The sequence below is a fragment of the Marmota flaviventris genome, chromosome 19, assembly GCF_047511675.1.
Source record: "Marmota flaviventris isolate mMarFla1 chromosome 19, mMarFla1.hap1, whole genome shotgun sequence".
Lineage (NCBI taxonomy): Eukaryota > Metazoa > Chordata > Mammalia > Rodentia > Sciuridae > Marmota > Marmota flaviventris.
The window spans coordinates 34,400,689-34,426,311 of NC_092516.1; the positions used below are offsets into that span (position 1 = coordinate 34,400,689).

Below are 25,623 nucleotides of genomic sequence, written 5' to 3' on the forward strand. Positions count from 1 at the left end.
CCCACCCCTGAGCAAAGCAGAGATGCTTACAGGTGGAGGGGGACAGGATTTGAGCTCTTGACCTTGGGCAAGACACTTAACCTCTGTAAGCCTCAGTTCCCCATCTGTATCAATGACAGTCATCTCTCATGGTGGGTAAGATGGTGCAACTGTGGAAGGCTGGCCTATGCTAAGTGCTCAAGGTATTGCTTGTTATCTCCCCCCCTAGGCTTTCATATAACCTTGCCAGTTTGAAGAAGCCCCTGTGGCTGCCAACCCAGTCTCATCCACATATCCTCAGGGCACCAGGGTCTTCAAAAGGGCGCTACTGGGTTCTGGCAGCCAGTGCCTCTTAGGGAACCTCACTATGTTCTCAGAGAACAGAGCACGTTTGGGCTGTTTTTTACCCTTATGTCGCTTCTAGCACAGGAAGGGAAGGGTCAAAAGGCGAGACTGGGGTCAGATGTAGTTCCTAATCCACCTGCTCCACTTGGCTGCTGTCTTTGGGCCTCAGTTTCTCCACCTTTCCTTTCCCCGTTAAGACTTGTGGAGGGCGGTGCTCAGACCCTAATACCGAGCTAACTCACCACAGGTGCTCTGTAAACAGGCACCAGCTCCCACTCCCCAAGTCCCATTGACATGCTCCCTACTCTCCCGCCTGGGGTCTTTTTTTGACTGGAACAATAAATACGACAATACCAACAAGTCTGCATCAAATACTTCCTGGACAGCCGGCTCTGTGCTGGACGCACTCTCTGTCCTGTGGCTTTCCCCTACATGACCTCATTCAATCACCATCACATGCCCCCAGGCTCCTCCCGGCCAACTCCCAGCAGCATCAGTCTGTCACTCTCCAGCCCTCCTCCCACAAAAATGCTGGCCTCTCAGCTCCAGAGCGTTTAGTTCACCCCATAAACTCAGCTAATGCTTACCACATGCGGCTGAGCGTCCGCGCCCATCCCCATCCCACCCCTACTCCCACCCGCGCGGACTCCCCAAGCCGGCTGCTGGGATCTTTTCCCTGGAAGGCCCTTCTCCCAGACCCGCCCACCGCACGGAGGGATGCGGCCGGCGCAGCGATCCTCCTGGCCAAACATGACCTTGGACTCTTCTCCAAAGCCATGTCCACTCCTCTGAACTGGCAGCAGGGTTGTGCCCAATGGGGCCTCTTGCTACTAGGAATGAAAAACCCGTTTGCGCTCGTTTCTCGTTTGTAATTACAGCAACTTGGCGCGTAACCACCCAAGCACAGAGTCCGCGGGTGGGAGCAGGGCGGCTCCCAGAGTGCGTGGAGGGGCGTGCCCCCATGCCTCCTGCCCAACGACCCAGCAGTATTCGCTCGCCCCGTTGCACCTGGGCGGGTCCCACCTGGCCCACAGCACCTGGGCGCCCGACAGCCACGGGCGGGACGAGGCGGCGCCACCCTGTTCGCGCACGCCGGGCCAGCGAGCCCGCCCGCGGAGCGCGTGCCGAGACGGCGCCGACTGCAGTGTCCGCCGCAGGTCCCTAGGGGGCGCAGCCGGCGCGGGAAGCCGCCAGAGCAGAGCGCCGGGGCCGGCGCGAAATTGCAGGCGGGCGGGCGCTGTGAGTTTGAAAACAGGCGAGCGCGAGGGGGCGGGTCCGGGCGCAGAGCCTCCTCTCTCAGCCAATCAGCGGAGGGCGGCGGGCGCGGGCGGCGCGTGCGACCGGGCTGTGAATGGGGCGCGGCGGCCGCGGCGGCCAAGGCGAGAGCCGGCGCGCGGGCGGGCGCACTTTCTCCTCAGCGCCGGGCGGGGGCGGCGGCGGCGGCGGCGGCGGCAACTGCTGCTCGGCGCCCGCGGACCCCTTGGAGACCGCGACTGGCCCGGCGCTGCGGCCGCGGGGCGGCGGCCGCGAGTGGTAAGGGCGGCGTGCTGGGCGTTTGCCCCCGACAACTTCTCCCGGCCGGCTCGCGGACCCGGGACGCCGCCCCTCAGCCCCGCGCCGCTGCCCGACCGGGCGCGTTCCCGCGGAGGGGCAGCTGCCGCGTCCCTGCCCACTCCGGCGCCCGGGGTGGCGGCCGCGCGGCATGGCCCGGGGCGCACGGCCCTCGGTGGCCGGCAGCGGCGCGGCGCCCCCTGAACTGGCGGGCCCGGGGCGGCCGCGGGGGAACCCGCCGGGCCGCGACCCCGGCGCCGACCCCCTGGGACCCCGTGCGGCGCCCGAGACCCCCGGCCGGGGCGCGAGAAGGTGGGCAGCAAAGTTCGGCGCTGGTGGCCGCAGATGGTGGGCGCTGCTGACGCTCCAGCTGCACTTGTTCCGGGCGCTGGCGCAAGGTAGGTGGGCGCTGGAGACGGGCGCCGCCGGGGGGCGCGGGCCTGTTCGTGGGCTCCGGCGGGGCGGGCTGAGGCCTGGGGCGCCTCCTCGGTGGGCTCGGATGGGCGCAGGCCGGGGGCGCAGCCTGGGTGGCCTGGGGTGGGCGCAGACTGGGTGGACTCTGCGGGGGGCGCCGCCCCGGGTGGGCTTCGGCTTGTGGGCGCCGACCCGGGGGCGCAGCATTGCGAACTTTGCGAGCGCGAGCTTCTGGGTCCCCGACTCTGCCTCCGAGTCCCCAGGTCGGGACTGCGCATCGCTGGGTCTGGAGGCAGCTGTTGGGTTAATGCGGTGTGCCTTTAATCCGCGCCGGAATCGAGGAGAGGGAAACTGAGCTATCTAGAGAATGCACCGTATTTGCTGCTTTTTTGTTTCCCCTGAAGCGAAGCCGTGTACAACCTTTAAAGTTACGGCCCCACCTTCTCCTTCAAAGCACGCCCGAGTCCCGTCCCATTGCTCTGATTGAACGTGGGTTGATGAGTGTCTGAGTCCTCGCACCGCAGTCTTGTTAAGGACGGTGACATCGGCGGTGGACTTCAAATGTCAAGTGCCAGTCACTGCGAGTCTCCCTTTCCAGCTCTCTCTCCAGGGCCCTGTCCTCCTTGGAGTCCCCCAAGTCCTGGTTCCCGACCCCAAGTGGGTGCTGTACAATCGGTGGAGCAAAACTTTCAGCGTCCACAGCTTTGCCACTCCGCTTTTTCTCCCTCTGTTGACTTGTATTTAGAATACAGTGGTGATCTCTAAAACGGGGAGAGGGAATCTGCTGATTTCAAATGACCTTTTGAAAAATGGAGATGTAATCTCTTGGGAAAGAGCTTTCCCACCTAAATCTGAATTTCCCACCTAAACCTTTATCAAACCTTCTAGGTAGCATCTTCTTTCACAGAAGTTTGCTGTTAAAAATAAAATGTTAATACTCCTCTTTGGTGGGGTCTTTAAAACACATCCGTGAACTCGTTTTGCTGTTATCTGCTTTAGAAAAATTAACTGTGGTATTCATTACCTGTGTCCTGAAATATTGCCATACTAAGAAACTATATTCTGGGTTTGATGAAAGTTGCCAGCATTAGCTGTGTCCTGTGTCAGGTGAAGATGATTTAGGTGTGCCAGTGATTTCAATGTGATAACATTTTAAAGGTCTGAACTCAGTTATGATCAGATAACATAACTTTTAAATTAAGGCTTATCTAATGTTTTCTGAGTCAGTGTCTCCCTCAGGCTTTCATAAATGCCTCCTTTGGTGTTTTTACTACATGAAAACAAATTGCTGTATTGCTGTTTAACTCTTCCATTACTTAAAGAATTTTATTTCACTTATTTGTGCTTTTTTTTTGCTTAATGATTTAGTCTGTGAGAAAAGAATTGAGTCAATTTGTAAAATGGCATCTGTAGATTGTCAGAAGTCAGGTTTGGGTGAAGAAATCTCAATCACTTAGGATGATCTTTAGAATAAGAATGGTGTTTCTTCTTTCTAAGTAACTTGCACTTTATAGTAAGACCTATATATTTCAATATTCGAAGATAAGTGTAAAATTAAAGTGATGGGAAAAAAATCCATCAGTGGCTTTGTTTTGAAGTACATTGCATGTAGTTAGTTTTCATCAGTTGCACTTTGAAGACCATATAAAGTGTTAGGTTTTTACAGCTGAAACATTAATGAAAATCATTAATTAAAAAAACCTAATGTAACATGAGCTTTGTTAGGGAGGACTGTTTTATTCCTTGTTGCCAGTAAAAACATTGGTACCTGTTTTACATTTATATGGTTTATGAAAGTGTACGGGTTTTTTAGTGTAAAATTTCAAATAGGTTGTCACAAATTTTAAATTCATTGACAGGTTTCTGTTCTCTGTGCTCTGTGAAATGTGTAATATATCCATCATTTTTTTGTATCATATTGAAAATGCATATTACAGAGGAGATGTCACCATTTGACAAAAGCTCATGTATCTTGAAAATGAAAATTCTGATACTGCTACAGAGATTTCTGATGGAATGATGAGTTGGTCATATGCACAGGAATGCATTCTCTTGAATCTCATCAGATAAAATGTAACATTCTAAATGGAATAGTTACCACTAAGTTGGAACTGGTGATAAGTACCATATCATTATTATGTAGCAGGGTGAAACTATTCCTAATTGCTCAAGTGTTTTCTCTTGGCGCTTCATGTGGGTAGGCTTTGTTAAAGGATCCTGGAAAAAAAATAAAAGGCAACGTTTTTCATTAAAAGTTATGTGTATTATTGAAATAGCTACAAGAGGAAATGTGTGAAATGTGAAATGCTAGATTCTCATCTGCCAAATGTAACTTTAATATGTTAGAGTTTCTTCTTTTTACATGGGAATTCCTCATGTATACTCTGCTTATTGGTGTGTCTGTGCTTTCTGTGGATTCCTAAGAAGCCAGATCTGATTCTGAAAGGCAGGTGGCAATGCATGCTTTCCTATGCTGTCCACCAAGGAGCCAGCTGTGAGTGGTTTAGAAAGATGACTTCGGAGGCAGTGGGTGCCTCCTAAGTTATCACATGAATGCCTTTCTTTAGCTCTACTGCCAGACATTTTGTAGACTTATTGATTCTGGTCATGCTTAGAACACCTTACAGACTGAGCTTGTATCCATCATGCCAAGAGGGATAGGAATTTTTTTGGTTATTCAGAGTCCTCAGTTTCTCATTTGGAGTTAGACTTGTGGTTCACATTGCTGTGTTAGAATCACCAGAGACAATTGGCAAAACTATAGAGGACCAACTCCTTTTGTTTTTGAGCCACAACTTACTTTCCAGATGATACACTGGTGTTTGAGAAGCATTAACACACATTACTTTGTTTTTCCTCACTCTAGTCATCTGCCTTTTTCCTGAAAACTGTAACCCAGTGTTTCTCAAACTTGGTTTCATGTTGGAGTCACTCGTTTGCTTTAACTGATGTAATGCCTGGATCTTTTTTTTTTTTTTTTTTTTTTTTTTGAGAGAGAGAGAGAGAGCGAGAGCGAGAGAAGGAGAGAGAATATGAATGAGAATGAATATATCTTTTTTGTAGATGGACACAACACAATGCCTTTATTTTTATGTGGTGCTGAGAATCGAACCCGGGTCCCGCCCGTGCTAGGTGAGCGCTCTACCACCGAGTCACAATCCCAGCCCCATGCCTGGATCTTACTTCCAGAATTTGTTTGATTAACTAGAAGTTTGACCTGGGTATCAGGCTGGTGAGAATTCCCCAGTTATTGTTATGTTTACCAACATTTGAGAGCTGCTGCTCTTGTTTCTTTGTATTGCATTTCTGTCCTTGTGTTGGCTAATCACATAATTTCATCCAGTTCTGTCACTATTACCCGGATTTCTAGGATCTGGACCACTTTCCTCAGGCCATTTCCCAGCCGTGGGTAAGGTTCACTAATTAGGCTTTTTTTGTGACTTATTTGGAGAAATTACAAAACCGTGTTTATTGGGATCACTACAAAACTACAAATCTAGCTTCCTTTTAAGCCCTTATTGCTTTCCTTCAATGCTGAAGTGCTTTGTTCCTTCTCTGAACCTTCCCCTCACAACTTTGTAGTTTGAGTTTTAGTTGAAATTTCGGTTCCAGACCAAGTTTGGAACCTACCTTGCTCTAGTAGATAGTCTTTCTTTCTTCCTTTCTTTTTTTGGTACTTCCTTCCTTTCTTTTTTGGGAACCCAGGGGCGCATAACCTTGGAGACACATCCTTAGCCCTCTTCTATATCTTATTTTGAGACAGGGTCTCTCTGAGTTGCTTAGGGTCTTCATAAATTGCTGAGGCTGTCTTTGAACTCATGATCCTCCTGTTTCAACCCCCCCAGTCTTATGCTTAGTAAGTACCCAGATATTTACTGAATTAAATATCATTAGGCCACTGCATATTTTACAGATGGCAACTAGTCATTTGATGGGTGACTATATAAATAGTAAGTGGATTGTCACTTATACAGTCTGCGTGTGTAGCCACCTGTAGTCTTTCCTTCAGTGAGCCATTATGTATCAGGCACCAAGGGCTTATTTATTTTTCACTATGACTCCTGAGTGCCAGATAGCATTTTTTTCCCCCCATCTTACCAGTGAGGAAATAGCACTGAGAGAGAAGTAATTTGCCTAAGGTCCCAGGACTGGGGGTGGAGCTGGGGTTGGAGCTGGGGGTGAGGGTGGAGGTAGAGCTGGGGGTGGGGGTGGGGGTAGGGAGTCTGAATCAGTGTCTGTGAATATTAACCAGAGTTCACAACCATTGGATTAGAGTGTCTCCCATGTAGCCTCTGCCTTTATAAGTGGAGTGGAGAGTGGGGAGCAATCTGATCCTAATTTCAGGAAAGAGATGGGAATAATGTTTTAAATAACACATTGAGTTACTTTAAGTCTCAGCTTACTTTACATTTATGATTGAAAGATAATAAAAAATTAGGTAATTTGGAAGACAGAGAAATGTGTATTTTCCCGTGATAAAATGGCTATTGCTATTTTGGTGTATTTCTCCCTCCCTTCCATATTTTTCATAACATAACTTCAAATTTTAGCTGAAAGTGGGTTGTGGCAGTCTGTTGGAATTGAATGGGCCTTTCCGAGTGGGACTGGACTGGATCAACCATATCTTTGAGGAACATTTGGTAAAGTCTCTTATCTATACTCAAGTACATGAATTTAAGACTTTTAAATAAAGAGACAAGAGTTTGTACAGATCTGTCATTTATTAGGTCTCTTTAGCATGCATTTTGTCTAACATCTGATAAGTTCAGCTACATTCTGGGATTATTCCTGGCCAGAAAGTTTCCCATACCCTTAAATCTTGGGGCAAAACAAAGTGGAAGATTTTAAGCAGGCAATTCAGTGGTATCAAATAAGACTTTCTAGTTAAATTCTGTTGCCTTTATATTTTCGTCCTAAGGGTACTTGCATCATTTTTGTTGATAAATGAATTTTGATATTTCAGGTGGTTTACAGCTTATAGTATCTTCTCCCTGCCTTCTGACTTTCCTCGGTTATCCCTGAGATAGAGACCAGTTATGTTGGATCACTAACACTAGAATTTAGGAAGGACACAATGAGGAGGAAAACACTGGATTTCAAGTAGGTCATGGCTTAAATTTTTCTAAAAGTGAAGAAAGTGATAGTTAGACTAGACCTCCTTTAGTATCATGCATGAACATTGAGTGAAGTCAAAGTGGGAAATGAAAATAGATGGAAAGGTATAGTATAAAGGGTTAATTACCTTAAAATAAAAGGTATTAATGTAAGTTTCATTTGGTTAAATACTCCCAGTAAGAAGTGATGCCTTTCTACCTAATGTAATTGAACATTTAAATCTATCTAGACTCCTTTATTGTAATTAAGCTTCAATTTTTTTTATAAGGCATTGCCTTAAATTCCCCTCTAAATCTAAATTTAGATGTACTCTAAATCTATACATCTTTGAATCAAAAGGGCATGAACATTTGCATCCATAACCCTGAGGGAGAATTGATTTCATCATCTGGGACTGCAAGTATGGCACCTCCTGCCCTCCTATGGCAGTACATAGAAATTACAGTGATAAGCTTTTCACTGAGTAGCCCATATGTGGAAGTCTGTCAGTTTGACAGACCACTGCCTGCCACTTGTTGGTTCTATACCTGAGACATGTTCTGGAGAAATTTATTATTAGTTTTAAAACTTTATTACATTAACACTATTTTTATTATTATATCCAAATATAGAAATAAAAAAATACTATGGGAGCATTGCCTTAGAAGACTTATGTTTGTGCATTTGCTTATTCTAGTATTTACATTATTTGGCTTCCTGACAGTAAAGTCAGAGACTTATTATGTCAGCATGGCTCCAGTCGTGTGTGTGTGTGTGTGTGTGTGTGTGTGTGTGTGTGTATAATTTCCTCTCTAATAAAGCTTTCCTAGAAACACGGATGTGGCAAGTGGAAAAGACTTTAGGCTAAATGTTAATAGCCCTGGCTTTTATCTCATTCCGAAACTACCTGGCAATATGACCATGTTTGTTGGCCTCTCTGTCTGTTTTCTCACTATAAAAGGAAGGGGGAAGGCTGGGGTTGTGGCTCAGTGGTAGAGCACTCGCCTAGCACTGCGAGGCCCTGGGTTCGATCCTCAGCACCACATACAAATAAAATATTGTGTCCATCTACAACTAAAAATTAAAAAAACAAACAACAACAACAAACAGGTGAAGTCCCCCCTCCCCCCCAAAAAGGAAGGGGATTAGATTAGATGTTCAAAATTGTTCTGCTCTGATTCTCTGATCTTTATGTTATATCCTTTGTAGCCTTCACCAGAGTCTTTGGGTGTCTCCTATCTGGGATTCTGTAACTCCATGTCTTAGCTTGTAGAACTGACTTCTTTTCATTTTACTTTTGTAGAGTATTTATAATGCTTAAGTCAACTGAGGTGTAATATAAGGTGCTGTCATCTAACAGATAATGTATTTACTCTAGCCTGAAAAAGGTTCATGCTCAAAAATTTAGGTTCTGTAAAGCAAATTAGTGCCATAATTTATCAGTGTATATCTGAAGTTTGTGGAAATAAATTTTCTTAAAATGGGAGATGGTTATTTATCTAAATGGCTAAAAAAAAAAAGGACAAGACTAATAGAAATCTACTGGAGGCAATTAATGCAGCAAAGAAATTTAAAAAGAAATAATGGTTAGGAGAATGTTTACATTTACTGGACAGTGATCATAAGTAATTAAAGAGATTAGCAGATGATGTCTGTTGATATTTCTGTGCTCAAACTAATGTTATGTTGGTTTAATTGTGTTCATTAGTAAATCAAAGAGTTCTTAAAAATACCAATGATTTTTTATTTTAACTGGCTTAGCTGGCATTCTGTTGATAATGCAGACAATGTCTATTGAAGTTAATAGCTATCAATGAAATAATCCAGTTTCTTGACAGCTGATGTGTCAGTCAAGTAAATTTATTTACTGACCTTTGGAGATCAACTTGTTGAACATGACCTAAGACTATAATTTTTTTCAGTATTTTGGCCACACTGTGTTTTTTCTTTTTGATGATTCTGCTCGGGATTGAACCCACAGGTGCTCTACCACTGAACTATATTCCCATCCTTTTTTATTTTTAAAAATTTGAGATAGGGTCTGGTGAAGTTGTGATCTTACTGCCTTCAAGCCTTCCAAGTAGCTGGGATTACAGGCATTCACCACCCCACCTGACTCGTTGTATTTTTTTAAGAATTATAATTTTAATGGATAAGGCATGACTTTGGAGAGAGTGGTTTAGCCCATTCTCTAAAGCCCACTCTCCAAAGTCATGCCTTATCCATTAAAATTATAATTTTTTAAAAAAATACAATGAGTCAGGTGGGGTGGTGAATGCCTGTAATCCCAGCTACTTAGAAGGCTTGAAGGCAGAAAGATTATTACAAAGACAAAATTAGCCTTGGGTGCTGTTTTGTTGCCTTTTCTTCCTTTTATAACTCTCCTCAGATTCTTTACCATGAGAGGTTTTCAAGATTGATTTTTACAAAGATGAATGGTATTTCCAAAAACTAAAAATAAAAGTGAAGTAACCAAAAAATAACTATAGTGACTTGGGGAGTAACTATAGTGACTTGGGGAGTAATCAGTTGCTAGAGTAATAAGTGGGGGAGCACAAGTAGTTGTTAGGAATTTTAGTAACTCAAGAGGCTTATGAGGAATATGTTTCAGATTTGGGCTAAGGAGAGATCTTTGAATGTCATTAAGTATAACCTGTTATATTTAGGGCAATCATATCCAGATATATTTTTTTTGTGTGTGTTTTCTTCCCCCATGAGTGAGGGCATGTTTTCAAAGTGTAGGGCAGTTCTGTCTTGACTTCTCCCTGGGTGTTACATGTGTTACAAAAAGAATGAATATTTTGATTCTGTGAGAGGAAGCCCTTCTATAGAATAGATGTCAGCATTGATTTTATACATGAACCACCAGATGGCAACAGAAAAAGTGTTTATATAGGATATAATCTGTGGTTTACACAGCTAATATTTTTTTCTTCTGTGATACATGCCTCTTCTCAGTATACTTATAAAGTTTTTAGTTAAGACAATTTCGAGTTTGTACTACCTGAGAATGTACAATCTAATCACAAAATAGAGTAGTGATACAGTATCATTAGAAAGAGATTTTTATTTACATGAGTGAATGCATAAACTGTTCCCAAAGGAAGTGAGTTTCTATGGATGTCATTTTATCATTTATATTATTGTATAGTCATGCTTCTACTTCCACTTTTTAAATTCTGCATTTATTCATCTCTTATGGTAAACTGTGATGATTTGCAGAACATAAAAGAAAGTGTGGTTCTTACCCTAAAGCATTTTATGTAACACCTTTAAAGGGAGGAGATATATGAATTTACAAACACTAAGCATATTTATATATTTGCTGACCAAAGGTATTTTTACTTTATGTAAAATTTATTTTTACCTTGTAGGCATAGCCCCCTCTTTTGAAAGTGTGTCATCCTGGCTCTTAAAGTCGCTTGCTTAGCTAATGTTTCCTGAATGCAACCTAGAAACTCAGTCTGAACTGCTTAAGCGGGGGTGGGGGGGTGGGGGGGTGGGGGGGGGTGGGGGGGGTGGATAATTTTATTGGAGAGATCTGGGAGTGTAACTAGAAGGATACCTTGAAACTTGGGCAAATTTATAATTAAGGCCTACCTCAGGAATAACAAGAGCCAAGTGCTCATGTACACAGACTAGCAGGCATAGTTTTTCTAGTCCTCTTTTCACAGATGGGACAGCACTTTGTGAAAAGGGACAGACTTTGATACCAAGTCTAAAATTTGTGAGATGATCAGATTTGTATTTTAAAATCATTGTTGCGGGAGGGAGAGCATTGTTTTTGTTGCAAAACTAAGAAAGGGTAGAAGAAACCAGAATGAGTGACTATAGATGAAGTAGGCTGTAGCAGAAACGAAGGTGGGAGGAGTGGGCAGGCTGAACTGTGGTGGTGATGCTAGAGTGAGAGATTAGGAGGCCAGAAATGAACAGGATTTGGTAATAGGTTGTATATGGAGAGTAAGTGAGATAATGTCAAAGGTGATATCCAGGTTTCTAGCTTGCATGTCTAGTTGGTTATTCATTGAGGTTGGACCATCTCACTTGGAGCAGTTATGGTCATGATTCTGATTTTGAATGTATTAGTGTGTTGTACCCTGGAGGCATCTGGACAGAGCTGTTAAGAAAGTGCTTATATAAATGAGTTTTGAAATCTGAGAAGTCTATGCTTTTGGTATAAATACTTAATGGAGATGGGATAGTTAGCAACTTAAGAGAATGGGCCTGGCATAAAACAAAACTGGCAAAATCAGTTGCTAGATGTGCTTCCTTGGGTTCGCTTCGTAATCTTCTTCAAACCTTATTTTTCTTATCCCTGAAGAATTGTATAATAAGTATATAAGTAGCCTTTGAGAATTGATATGATTTTTGGGTAAGGTGTTTAGCACCTTACCAAGTACATGCTATTTTTATTTACACTTTGGTGGACAGGCCTTATGCCTCATTCAATCTTTTTTACCCTCCATAGCAATAGAGATCAGTGAGCCACTGTAATAGAGTGGGAGTGTAAACAACTGACACAACTAGAGACGTATTCTAGTAGTAGTAATCTGGCTATGATTTAATGGGTAAATTGCAGGGGGAGGGAGTGGAATGGTGAGGGTAAGTTAGGAATAATAAATATTTGAACTCTGGTAGTATTGGAATGGTCAGTATTGCTCCAAGAGGTGAATGAGATGGGGACCAAGACCATACATTGGATTTGTTGATGAGGTGAGAAGTAGTGATCCTTTTTAGTATAAGTTTTCTGGAGTTCTCAGAATAAAGTATGTAGAAGCTGATTATGGGTAGGGAGAAAATGGAGGCAACAGGTGTGTTCTTCTACTGTGGAAATTCTCAAGCAGTGAAAGAACCTCCAAGGCATTTGAAATGCATAATGACAAAATGATCTTAAAATGCCTTGGGAATACTCATCTTTTTTTTTTTTCTTTCTTTCTAAATTTAAAAACTGTTCTTGAGACTGGGGGAGAAAAAGTGGGCTGTTGTCATCTGGCAAAATGGTATGTATTCATCACAATTTTGTTATTTCAGTTTCATATTTTATGACTACTGGAAGCTTTTAGCAGCATTGCTAGCAGAGCTGATATAGAGGACTCAAATCCCCACCCCACTGTAAACACGTAGAAACTGGACAAAAATAGAGCAAGAATAAACCAAAGCTTTCTTGGGCTTGAAAGACCAGGACATGCCCAGATGCAAGAAATGCAAATAAAGCTTGTGCTGGGACAGTAATTAGGAGCTCCAGGCCTGTGACAGTTTCAGATCTGGATATGGGTTGCAAGGGCTGGGTCTGGGAGTCTATTAAAGGAGCAGAAGACTTGACCTTAGGTCTGCATAAATTTGGAAGGTGGAGTGGAGGTACCCTGGCATAAAAGATACCCTTGAAGGGCTGTCCCATATGTGAAAACAGGACTAGAAAAACTATGCCTGCTAGTCTGGGAAAGTGCAAATAAACTGCTGTCCTCCTAAGGTAGTGATAATTAGGATTAAAAAAATAAACCAAAAAACAATCTTAAACTTAAGTCTGCAACTCACAGTGGGGGTAGGTTCAAATCCAACATTTCTTCCAGTGCAATTAACTCTCATACTGAGAAATTAGCACAAAATCTGGTCCCGAACTATGGAAACTAATAGAGCCCTCAGAAGTAAGTGTAAATATAGCAAGAATAAACAAAAGCAAATTAAAAACCTAGGACTTTTGCAGAAGAAATAACTTGTGTTAAAGATGAACTTGCAATTCAAAATGGCCCAGCCACACAAGAAAATGAATCACTGTGAAGGAGAGTCAGCAGATGTTATAAATAGGAGAATTAGTACTCCAAGAGGTAGAGATGATAGGACATGTGAAAGAGATTACTTGGTTAAAATTATTAGAGATGAAAGAAGTAAGACTATAATGAAAGAATAGATTAGAATGGGAACATATAGATCTGGAAAAGAACCAAATAAAACTTCTGGAAATGAAAATTATGGTCATTAAATTTAAAAAAGTAACCTCAAAGGACAGGTTAAACAGCCAAGTGGATATAATTGAAGAGAAAACTATTGATTTTTAAAGAGATTTGAGGAAATTGCTTGAGTTCAGTACTGAGAGATAAAGAGATGGAAAATGAGTGGTTAAGATTCATGAACTTTAGAATGAGAAAGGCTAGTATTACCTTCTGTAAGCTTCTAGGAAGAGCAAGTAGAGGAGAGGCACTATTAGAAGACATAATGGTTGAATATTTTTCATAATGCAAGGCCTGAGTTCTTAGGTTCCAGGATCACAAGGAACCCCAAACAGGATTGGTAAAAATAAACTCATAATTGGATACATTGTAGGTGAAACACTAGAAAGTAAGACAAAGCAATTTGAGGCATACAGATAATCTAGATTAGCAGGTGTTTTATCATGAAGATATTTGAGTAACAGCTTCAAAGTACCGAAGGGGAAAAAATCATCCTAGAAGTCTGTCTTCATATAAAGAAATATTTTTTAAAAAGTGAAATAAAGATTTTGTAGATAAAGACAAAGTTGACCATTTATTTGCTTTCACTGGAGTAACTGCTAGAAGATGTACTTCAGGAAGAAGGAAATTGAAATTGGAAGGAGTGAGATGCAAGTAGCTAAGTGATAGGAAGCAATGTAGTGTTACCTTTTTTAAGTTTGTTCTGTAAATACTTGTGAAGTAAGGAGAGTCAGTAAACCTATAAACCTGGGTTCCACATCAATGAATTAATCCAACCTTGCATTGAAAATATTTGGGGAAAAGAAATTGCATCTTCACTGAACATGTGCAAACTTTTTTTCTTTATTCCCTATACAATATAACAATTACTTATATAGAATTGTATTATGTATTAAAAGTAATACAGAGATGACTTAGAGTATATTGGATGTGCATAGTTTATGTGTAAATACTGTGCTTATTTAAGGGACTTGAACATCCACAGATTTTAATGTCTGGTAGGGGAGAAGGGCTGAAGATCCTGGAATCAATCCCCCACGGATACTGAAGGACAACTATATCAGCAATTTCCATTGCTAATGTTGTAATATGTACAGATTAGCTCAAAGAGTGTGAGCTATGGGGTGTAGTGAATATAGTTAGCTAAAGAGTGTGAGTGGCGGTAGAGTGGATGAGTTTGAGATGTTGGTCAAAGGAAACAAAATTTCAGTCATAAGTAATAACATTAAAAGTTCTGTTTCACAACATGGTGACTGGAGTAAATAACAGTGTGTTCTTGAAAATTGCTGAGAATAGATTTTAAGTGTTCTTGCCATAAAAAAGTATTTGAAAGAACACACATATATTAATTAACTCAATTTAGCATATTCCACATGTATACTTATTTCAAAACATGTTGTATATGGTAAATATACAGTTGGCCTTTGAACAACACGGGTTAGAGGCACTGACTTTTCTGGGCAGGCAAAAATCTGTGAATAATATTTGATTGTCTGAAAGTTGATAGCCTGCACTTGACTGGAAACCTTACTGGTAATTTAAACAGCTGTTTAAAGCATATTTTGTAGGCTATATGTATTATATACAGTGGGAAATAACTGGAACCACAGATACCACAAATTTTTACTGTGGCATGTCATTTACTAGAGAGAACTATTCAGGTTGAGATGGTTAATGACATGGTGTTTTAAACGGACACTTGAACTTGCTGCATTGGTGACAGGAGGTGGCTACAAAATTTTTACAGTAGGACAGTATAGGCTACAGTTAATTGTAGTTTAAAATTTTTTTTTTTGTGCTGGGGACTAAACTTGGAGTCTTGTACATTGTAAACACAAGCTGTACAACTGAGCTTTTCCATTAGCCTGCAGTTGTGACTTAATATTGCATCTTACTGTTTATATTTTTCTCCATTTTGAATGGCACTGTACTGTGTTTTGTCTGTAAGTTTCTATAAATTTTAACATTTTCCGTCTACACTACTGAGGATTGAACATAGGGGTTCACACATATGATAGGCAAATGCCCTATTACTGAGCTACATCCCAGCCCCAAATTTAACTTTTTATAATGAATTTGTGTATATTATATAGTAGAAAATGATAACATGGACTAGTCTATACCTATTTTATATATTCAAGACATATCTTTTTCTTTTAACGTTTCAAGGCTAAGCAGTTTGCAGGCTTTTCAAATTGTTGCAAATATCAAAAATAAAAATAAGAACGAAGGGTTGGGGATATGGCTCAGTTGGTAGAGTGCTTGCTTAGCATGCACGAATCCCTGGGTTCAATCCCTAGCACCACAAAAACCCACAAAAAACCAAAAACACAGAACTTCTGCAAGTAACTGGATCCATGCAGTTGAAACCCATGTTGTTCAAAGCTCAACTATATACAGTCTTTGCCAATTAGAATAAATTTTAAAAAGTTGGAGCGACAGTATTAGTTCAGTCAGTGCTTTAAGTCACTGTATGAGGCAACAAAGGCACAGTCAGTGAAACAGTTTCTTCCTTTGTGGGCCCTGTGGTTGATTAGGACATGCATACTTGCAGATACAAGGCAGAGCAGTTGACACTGGAGGGCCCTTTAAGCCAGACAGAAGGCTCAAAACTGGGGAGATGAGGATTAAAGTGGGGATGCTAGTGGGCATTTTAGACTCTGGGGATGCAGAGTAGCACTTGGGAACATAAAGATGAAGAATTCTAGAAGAAAGAGGCTGAGTAACAGAACTGAGGAACTCAACTCTTAGATAAAAGTTATCTTGCCAAACAGGAGTTCCAAACATCAAGACCTTCCTGTTTAGCTGATATATTTGGAATGCTGTCTTTACATTCTGAACGCTGGGGTCTTATTGTCATAGCCAATATTCTGTACAACCTTTCATAGCTATCAGAAAGTGCAAAGATAAAATACTTTTAACAATTGGAATGGAACCACCATTTGACCTAGTTACCCTATTCCATGGCATATACCCAAAGACTTAAAAATCAAACATACTTCAGGGATACAGTTATATAAATATTTGTAGCAGCTCAATGCACAATAACTAAGGTATGGAACCAACCTAGATGCCCTTCAACAGATGAATGGATAAAGAAAATGTAGGACATATACACAATGAAATATTACTCAGCCATAAAGAATAATGAAATTATTGCATTTGCCAGTAAGTAGATGGAACTGGAGACTATCATGCTAAATAAAATAAGTTAATCCCCCCAAGCCAAAGGCTGAATATTCTTTTTGATATGCAGATACTGACTCAGTGTGGGGTGAGGAAGGAGGAATGGAAGTTCACTGGTTTGGACCTGAGAAGTCGGGGAAGCGAGAGGAGAATGGGAAAGACAGTAGAATGAATCTGATGGGACATAACATTTCTGTGTTCATATATGAATACACAATCAGTGTAACTCTATATCATGTATAACCACAAAAATGGGAAGTTATACTCCATGTCTGTATGATATGTCAAAATACATTCTATTATGTATTAACTAAAAAGAACAAAAAAAGTACTTTTAACAATTGAGGGGAAGCGTATACATAGAGGAACATGAAAATATAGTTTGCATTTTTGTGGCAACTTGACATGTCTGGTTGACTGGTGGTTTCTCACCAACTTTTAAACTTTGAAAATGGCTCAAATTTAGTGCCATGGACTATTGGAAAGACAAAGATCCTCTGTGTCTTTGCTGTTCTGTGTCTTTGCTGTTCTTTGTTAAGTCATCAAAAGCATGAAGCATAGGATGTGGTATACATCTATGTAGATGAGATGGATACTGTACAGAAATTTAAAAGTATAGCATTTTATTAGCTTCAAATACAGCTTGAGTTTTTAGTTTTTTTTAACTTGCAGTTACTTCATTTCAAAAATTGCTCTTTTTTGGGTAAATAAACTGAATTTTGTCAGGTACTATTGGCATCAAAACTTTTTAAAGTCAAATCTCATGTAACCTGTGGATTATCCCACATGAACTATTAAGGAAACATGGGGAGTGCTAACCTCTCACTTCTATTCCCTTGTCTTAGGAGGAAGCTGTGTTGGCTGGAGTCCTGTGTCCCTGTGGTCAACATCAGGTCACTCTGACAAACATGATAAGCATCTGAATTTTTCTGTCTCTTTATAGTGGCTGGTGTGGCACATGAGAAGATTACTATACTGTGTTGGTATTAAAAAGAATGTAGAAGTGGTTCTAATTGACATAGAAGGATGGTTTGATATAGGTGAGAAATTCGGTTACAGAATGCTTTGTACAGCATAATAGCACATTTTTATTGAATGTTTTTCACATACGGGCCAGTGTACTGAGGACTTTCTATGCAGTATCTTTTATGTCCTGTTTTGTAGATGAAGAGATGGAGGTACAGAGACATTAAGGTCACTCACTTAGGTGGTGGAACTGGGATTTGGATGCAGTGCTGGCTGTCTTTGAGCACCTGTTCTTAGACTTTTACTGCACTGTGGTGAGCCTCTATCACAGGAAGCCTCCAAATATAGGTTTTTATGTGTGTGAAAGTAGAAAAGGGCCTAGAAACTAATTTTTGGTGAGTAGAATTATGATGTCCTTTTAAGAACTTTTCTCTATTTTTCTAATTTTCTATAATGAGATTAGGTTGCTTTTGAAATAAGAAATAATGTTAAGTCTTATAGAGAAACATAAAGATGAAAAAAATGGGAGTATTAAATAAAACAGGTAAGAAATTATTGTGATTTACAGTTTGCAATATGACTGAAGGGGTACACAAACTTTTTAAAGTGTTTATCTCTGTTATTGAGGAATCTTCTTTCTGAATATACTGTTTAGTGAGCTTTTGTAACTTTATTAAAATGTAAAGCCATTAAAATTCTTTGCCCTTTATGATATCAGTGGATTTGAGGAGGAATATGGTATAAAAGTGGTTTAGTGGTTCAGGTTGAGATTAAATGGGGATCTGGATTTTTTTCCTATTTGAGGGATATTAAATTATTGTTTGGGCCTTATTTTGTTCATCTGCTTGAAAAAGGTATGCAGTATCTTAAGTCACAGGCTCTTTGTAAGAACAAAAAACTACTTTGAAAGATGGATTGATAAACACATTTGTACCATTGATTTCTTGTTAGGGCTGTTTAATCTTTTTGATTCCACTGCCAAATTCTCCCAATAACAACTCAGATATCGAATCCATTCAGTACATACAAGTTTTTTAATGATACTGTGCACGAAATCATTGAAACATGCAGTTGTAAATTAAAATTAGGAGTGAATTTAAATTTAAATATATGTAAATTTAGTTTTTAAAAGTTAAATTTAAGTATACTAAATATAATATAAATGTAAATTATGAGAGCATCATGTATGCATGCTGTAGTGTTGTAGGTAACAGTTGGGTGGCACCTGGTTTACAAAAATGTACCATTTTCTACAAATGCTCTACCCCTGAGTTCCATCCCCTAAAGATGTACCATTTTCTGAGAATGCATTGTACATAGCAGTCATCTCTTGACTTGTTTTTATGGAGCTCTACAAATGCTTGCAGCCTGGAGCTGTTGTGGGTTTTGTCCATCCTGAGATTTGGATGTTCAGTTCTTCATCTATTTGTTTTCCAGTATATCCCCATTTTTTGCTTAAACTGTCCAGAGTTGCTTTTCTTCGAGCACAGTTCAAACTATTAAAAATGAGGAAGGATGTTTAATACTCATTACCAACAATTTTGAATCATATTATAAAATTGTAATTCTTAAAGTTAAGACAAGCAAAGGAACATATATTGATTCTTAATGGTTATGTTATCCGTGTAATTATAACAAATGAATATGGGCCCTTCTTTTTCTCTTTTGCTCCTTGGCCATGAGGTGAGTGGTTTTACTCTGCCATATACTCCTTCCATGATACATTCATTGCTTTGCCACAGGTCTGATAGCAGCAGGGTTTAATCAGTTGTGAACTGGAACCTCTGAAATCATGGCCCAAAATAAATTGTTTTCCTTTACAAGTTTATTATCTCAGGTGTTTGTTATAGTAACAGAATGCTGATAATTTGTTATAATAATGGAAGCTGATTTTTCTTCCCTATCTCCATTAGGGTTTTTACAGTCTCCTCTTCTGTGTTCATAGGAACTGGTTTTTCCTTTTCATGCATGGCTGCACATTTGATCCATGTTTCAGACATAAGTGTAGCCTTTTTTGTGTGGTGGGGGGTACCAGGAATTAAACTCGGGTACTGGACTAATGAGCCACATCCCCAGCCCCATTTTGTATTTTATTTAGAGATGGGTCTCACAGAGTTGCTTAGTGCCTCACTTTTGCTGAGGCCAGCTTTAAGCTTGTGGTCTTCCTGCCTCAGCCTCCTGAGCTGTTAGGATGTATAGGTATGTGCCTCTGCACCTGGCCTATCATGAAAAACATGATAAAAAAATCTAAGCTACAAATGGTAGCACCTAATTAATGGTAGCAGTAAGGATATGATAGGTCAGTAAAGTCAACAACAAGCCAAGAAACCTCAAAATAGAAAATAAACATTTGTTGGGGAACCAGTGGGGATGGGGGGAGAGAAACATAAACAATGGAATTGGAAAAAAAGGACAGCCAAGCTAAGGCAAAAAGGTCACAAAACAAGCAAAAAGTGAAAAAATACTTTCTATGTACTTTATTTTAGTTGAGGGGTTTATTTGATAAGTTAATGAACACAATAACTATAATTTATTTAGTAAGACACTGTGCTAAGTACTTTTACATACATTATCTCTTCTAATCCTCATGAAAACCTTGTGATTTGTCTCAGTGGTTGAGTGCCCCTGAGTTCAATCCTTGTTCAAAAAAAAAAGGGGGGGGAATATTTTTGCTGGTGATACTCTGGATTAAATTAAATATTGGCCACCAATTTTATTTACATCACTAGATGATTCTTACTGTGATTGGGATTTCCAAATGAATAGAACTGAGATTTGGATGCAGATGTTATTTGATTGAGGGTGGTAAATGTGGGCCAAGATGCCACAGAAGTGTTTCACTTGTCTGGGCCTGTCTGGTGATGGCTCCAGGAAGATTGTCCCTAGGGGTTAGTCACAAGGGGGAGTGTGTGGGGACAGGGGTGGTGAATACAGTGCATTGTTCAATTAACTTTGGCTTGATGACAGTCAGTGGGGCTTCACAGGGAATGCCATGCAGGGTGTTGTATATGTGTATATATGTGTGAAAACCAAAAACATGTTGTGTAGCGGGGAAGCATAGTCTCTCTGGGCTACTGCTGTTTCCTGTTTGGCCTCAGAATGCAAGCTATCTAGCTATGGAAAGCCCCTTTCCTTCTTCCCAGGGTAGGGATGGGTTTTACTTGAAGCCTGTGGGTTCACCAGATTATCATGCTTGTTGAAGTGAGGATTGGTTCTCCCAGAACTGTGAGGCCTGTGAGGCCTGTGAGGGCTGAGTTCCTTCCAGAGTATCAGTGTGACTTGTCTTCACCTTCTGTTATGTGTCTAGCCCTGCTGGCTCAAGAGTCAGAGTTGGCTTTATAGTCTCCTTAAGAGTAATAAGTTCTCTGGCTTTTTGGTCTGACAGGTTTTCACTGCCTGATTATGTACAGACTGTTTGATAATCTTAGTGTTGTCCTTTTTGGGTTTATAGCATCGTGTGCTATGGCAATGAGGAAGGATCTATCATCTACTCACAAATGATCAAAGTAAAAATGAATTAGAAAGTTCTCTTTGATTTTCCTGGGTCATTTAATCTGAGTCAATTTCTTTAGAGCACATAAAGTTTCTTAGAGCACAATTCTGGGACAGAATTCTGGGTGGCTGACCTGTAAGCAGTGAGTTTTGACCTGTTGCTTTGGCACTGGAGGCTGAACAAAGAATGTCAAGCAGTTGGGAATATATCACAACCTTTCTTCCTATTGTAAGACTAATTCAAGGCACTGTTTAAATAGGCTAATAGTGGATCAGTTAATGATCATTTCCATGAATGACAAGCCATGCCTTTTTTTTTAAACAAAGACACTTAAAGGCACTATAAACATCTTATAGTATTTGAACTTTCTGTAAATTAGTTTCTTTCTTTCAAATTCCCTGAGTTTTACGTAAAAGATAGTGTTCACTTACAGAACCTTTTGTAAATTAGTTTCTTATTTTTTTCTTTCATACTGGGGATTGAACCTTGGGGCACTTACTACTGAGCTACATCCCCAATACTTTTTATTTTTTCTTTTGAGATAATGAGGCCCTAAGCAACTTTGTGAGACCCTAAGTTGCTGAGGCTGTCCTCAAAGAGATCCTTTTTCCTTAGCCTCCTGAGTTGCTGGTATTACAGGTGTGTACTACCACATCTGGCAGAAATTTCCCTTTTTCAATGTAATAATATAATGGGAATCTCTCCATATTAGCACATAGGGATTCTCTCGATCTTTTTGCAGTGCCTCATTCTGTGGATACCCCTGGCTAGTGGATTGTTGCCATTCTTCAGCTGTTCCAAACAGCTATCACTGAATAGTATCATTAATAGTTTACCTTTGTGCACCTTGTTGGAAGTGTGATTGTTGCAGCAAAGCTAGTCTTTTAAATATAAAATCCCTGAGAGAAAATCATTTATTCTTAGTTTTCCTTTAGTGCTTCCACAACCCTCTACCTTTATTCTTCTTGTAAGAATTTTTGTATAGTGTCAGACTTAAGTCCCACCCAGGACATTAGCTGCCCCTGATAACTGGCAGTTGTATTTTACAATTAGACTCTATAATGTGAAACTCCAAATATAAGAGGTTTGTGCCCAGTTAACATACCATTTGGAATAAAACCTATTTTATCCTCAACTGAAAAATCTTAACATTGACATGAATACCCACTTTGAGTTTAGATTTTTGCTTATAGGAAAACAGATCTTCTGCCAAATGAGGAAGAGTGCCTTCCTCCCTGCCACAGACACTCTCTGGCCTGCACTTAACCTTTTAAATTATCTCTTCCCTTTTAAAAATGAGAGTAGTTGTAAAAATTGACTCAAATAATGTAAAGCCCCACCCCACTGTTACTTGTTATTATTTCCTTTTATTTTGTTATCTCCTTGCCTTTGCTTATATCTATTTTGCTCCCTTTGAAAGGCCAAGCAGATGCCTTTCCTTCACAGATATTTCCTACTTCACCCAGTTAGAATACCGCCCCCCCCCCCAGTCTCTCATAGCATTTTCCTGAATCTTTGTTGTACTTAGAAGCTTCTGTCTAGTTTTAAACCTGGATAAACCCCTGTGGTGCTATGGACTCCTTATGACCAGAGATTGTCTTTCTCAGACAATTGACAATTTCTCAGGACATTGCATACTCAATTAGTTATAGCTGAGATTTATAAGTGAATTAATATGTAGGGTTTTACATTGATTTCTCCTCCTCTTTTCTGCTACATACTTGTAAATGTGCTTCAGGTTTCACCTGTGGCCTTTTCTACCTTGTAGTCTCATTTGTTCTTTGGCACTATCATTCCTAAACAAATGGATTCCACCTGTATTTCCTTATTTACGTTTTGGGTCTGATCCACCCTACTATAACCTCAAATTCAGTACTCCACAACTAAAGTCATCATTACATTATCCAGATATGCATCTTACCTGGGGCATTTTTTTGGTGTGGGGGGGGTGCTGGGGATTGCCCAGAGATGCTTAACTACTGAGCCACATCCCCAGCCCTTTTTATACTTTTTTATTTAGAGGCAGAGTCTCATTAAGTTGCTGAGGCTGATTTTGGGCTTGCAATCCTCCTGTCTCAGCTTCCCAGGCCCCTGGTATTACAGGTGCGTGCCTCTGTGCCTGGACTGGGGCAAGTATTTTTGTTTTTGGAATAAGTAAATGCAATGAGCTATAACTGATTGAGGACATTTTTCATCTAGATTTTTTATCTTACTTTTTTTTTTTTAAGTTGGGAGAGTACCAGGAATTGAACTGGGGGGCACTCAACCACTGAGCCACATCCCCAGCCCTATTTTGTATCTCATTTAGAGAGATGGTGTCATTGAGTTGCTTAGTATCTCACTTTTGCTGAGACTGGCTTTGAACTCTTGATCCTCCTGCCTCAGCCTCCCAAGATGCTGGGGTTACCAGCATGCACCACCACACTTATTTTTTAAAGTGATATTATTCAGAACATTTGAAAGCCACTTGTCCAGTCAGTTGCTGGCCCCATTGTTTTTACATGGAAGTATTTCACAGTCATGTGTTGCTTAAGGATGGTAACACATTCTGAGGAATATCTTGTACAAACATCATGGAGTGTCTTTAAACCTGGGTGGGATGGCCTCCTACTCCTGGGCTATGGATCTAGCATATTTCCCCTCAGCTTTACACCTGTACAGCTTGTGATTATGATGAATACTGAAGAAAATTGTAACACAGTGGTTCATATCTGTGTATCTAAACATGAAAAGGCTACAGTAAAAATGATACAAACGATGAACGGTGTGTAGGGATTTAACCTGAATGGAGCTTGTAGGACCAAGTTGTTGCGGGTGAGTGGTGAGTGAATTGAAGGCTGAGGACATTATTGTACACTATTGTAGCCTTTATAAAACTGCATGTTGAATTTATAGAAAAATTTTCTTTCTTCAATAATTAAGCTTACTTTATAGATATTAATTTTTGTAATGTTTGACTTTTGGGATAACTCTTATCTTAAAACACAAATATATTGTACAACTGTACAAAAATATTTTCTTTAAATCCTTATCCCATTCCATTTCTACTTAAATTTTTTTTTGTTGTTAAAAACTAAGATGCATACAAGGATTGGGTTCATCAATATTATTGACTTCCACCTCAGATCTTTTCCCACTGGGAGGTCTTCAGGGGTGATAACATGCATGGAGCTGTCATATCCTATGATAGCAGATCTGCCTTCTGGAAACCTCCTGAAGGACCTGTTGGAGCTTCTCCTTAAGGATGTGTGTGTGTGTGTGTGTGTGTGTGTGTGTGTATGATATACATATCATATATGTGTATGTATTGTTGTTGATGGACTGTTTATTTATCTATATTTGGTGCTGAGAATTGAATCCAGTGCTTCACATGTGGTAGGCAAGTGCTCTACTGCTAAGCCACAACCCCAGCCTAGATGTGTCATTCTTTTCAGAGTGTGTTCATAGGGGTTTGCTTGGTTTCTTTTTTATCATAGATTTACTCATTAAATAGATAAAGTACTATGAACATTTCTCTCTATTAATGAAAACCTTTGGGTATTGGGGGTCCATATTTTCAGACTTTTTAAGGAGCTTGTTGAGACTTGCATAAGCTTAAAAACCTTCCCTGTGAATATTCTTGTAGGTTTGTTTTTCCCCCTTCACCCGCAATTTCCTTTCCTCTCACCTCTTCAGTTGTGTATTCCCTAGGCAAGAATTTTTCGGTTCCATGGGACCACTTTGATAAATGTGGTCTGTTGTTGGCAGAAAACATTATGCAGTGTATGATCATTCCCTACTGTTTTTTACTGCCTGAATGTGAGCCCCACTCACTGTCTGGACCATTATAAAGACTAATAGCTTTTCTATTAGTTTTTGTTTTTATAAGTATTGTTTTTGCAGTATTGGGGATTGAACCCAGGCCTTCACATATGCTAGGCAGGCACACTACCACTGAGCTATATCCTTAGCTCTAACAGCTTTTCTAAAGATTATTTTTGGATTACCTTTCTAGTTTTAGAAACTTTCGTGGCTCCACAAAGCTTTTTGAGTTGAGTCTAGAATCAAAAGTTGTATACCATTCTCAATATAGCTCATTTGTATTCTTTTCTCTTTCCTTCTGTAACTGGATTGTGTTTTAACCAGTATTTTAGATATTTTCCATGTCTTGCTGTTGCCATCATCAGCTGAGTCTCCTAAGCTAGAAATCTGAGACTCACCTGGAGTCTAGCTCTTTTTCCTGACCACCCTTGCTATATGGTCAGTCAATCTTGAAATTCTATGGGTTTTACTCCTATTATAAATAATTCTCAAATATGTCATTATTTTGAATAAACTTTCTGCTATGTTCTTGGTCAAATCCATCACCCCTCATAGCATCCAAAATATAAATCTTACCATCAGTCTTGCTTATAATGGCTTTTACTGTGGCATTCCGGGATCCTTATAGGCCAAGCCTTGTTTTGCATTGCATTGTGCTCTCTAGGTTTCACTGATACTCTGAGAATACTAAATTGCTAGTTCCACTCTTTTGCACCCTTGCCCCCAGCACACCATGGTGTTTTTGACTTGACTTTGCTGGTCCCTTTAATCCTGAATGCTGGTGCCTCCTCCCTGTCCCCTACTCCACTCAACTCATGTGTTGATGTTAAACTCATTCATTACTGC

General features: G+C 40.4%; 1 protein-coding gene across 1 annotated transcript in view; it reads left to right on the plus strand.

The window, feature by feature from the left end:
- Positions 1-2,026: 2,026 nt before the first annotated feature.
- Sdk1 (sidekick cell adhesion molecule 1) overlaps positions 2,027-25,623 on the plus strand; it is an 886,283-nt gene continuing 862,686 nt past the window's right edge. The window contains exon 1 of the mRNA XM_027956222.2: positions 2,027-2,273. Coding sequence (XP_027812023.2) covers positions 2,027-2,273 — 247 coding nt within the window. The remainder of the gene's footprint in view (positions 2,274-25,623) is intronic.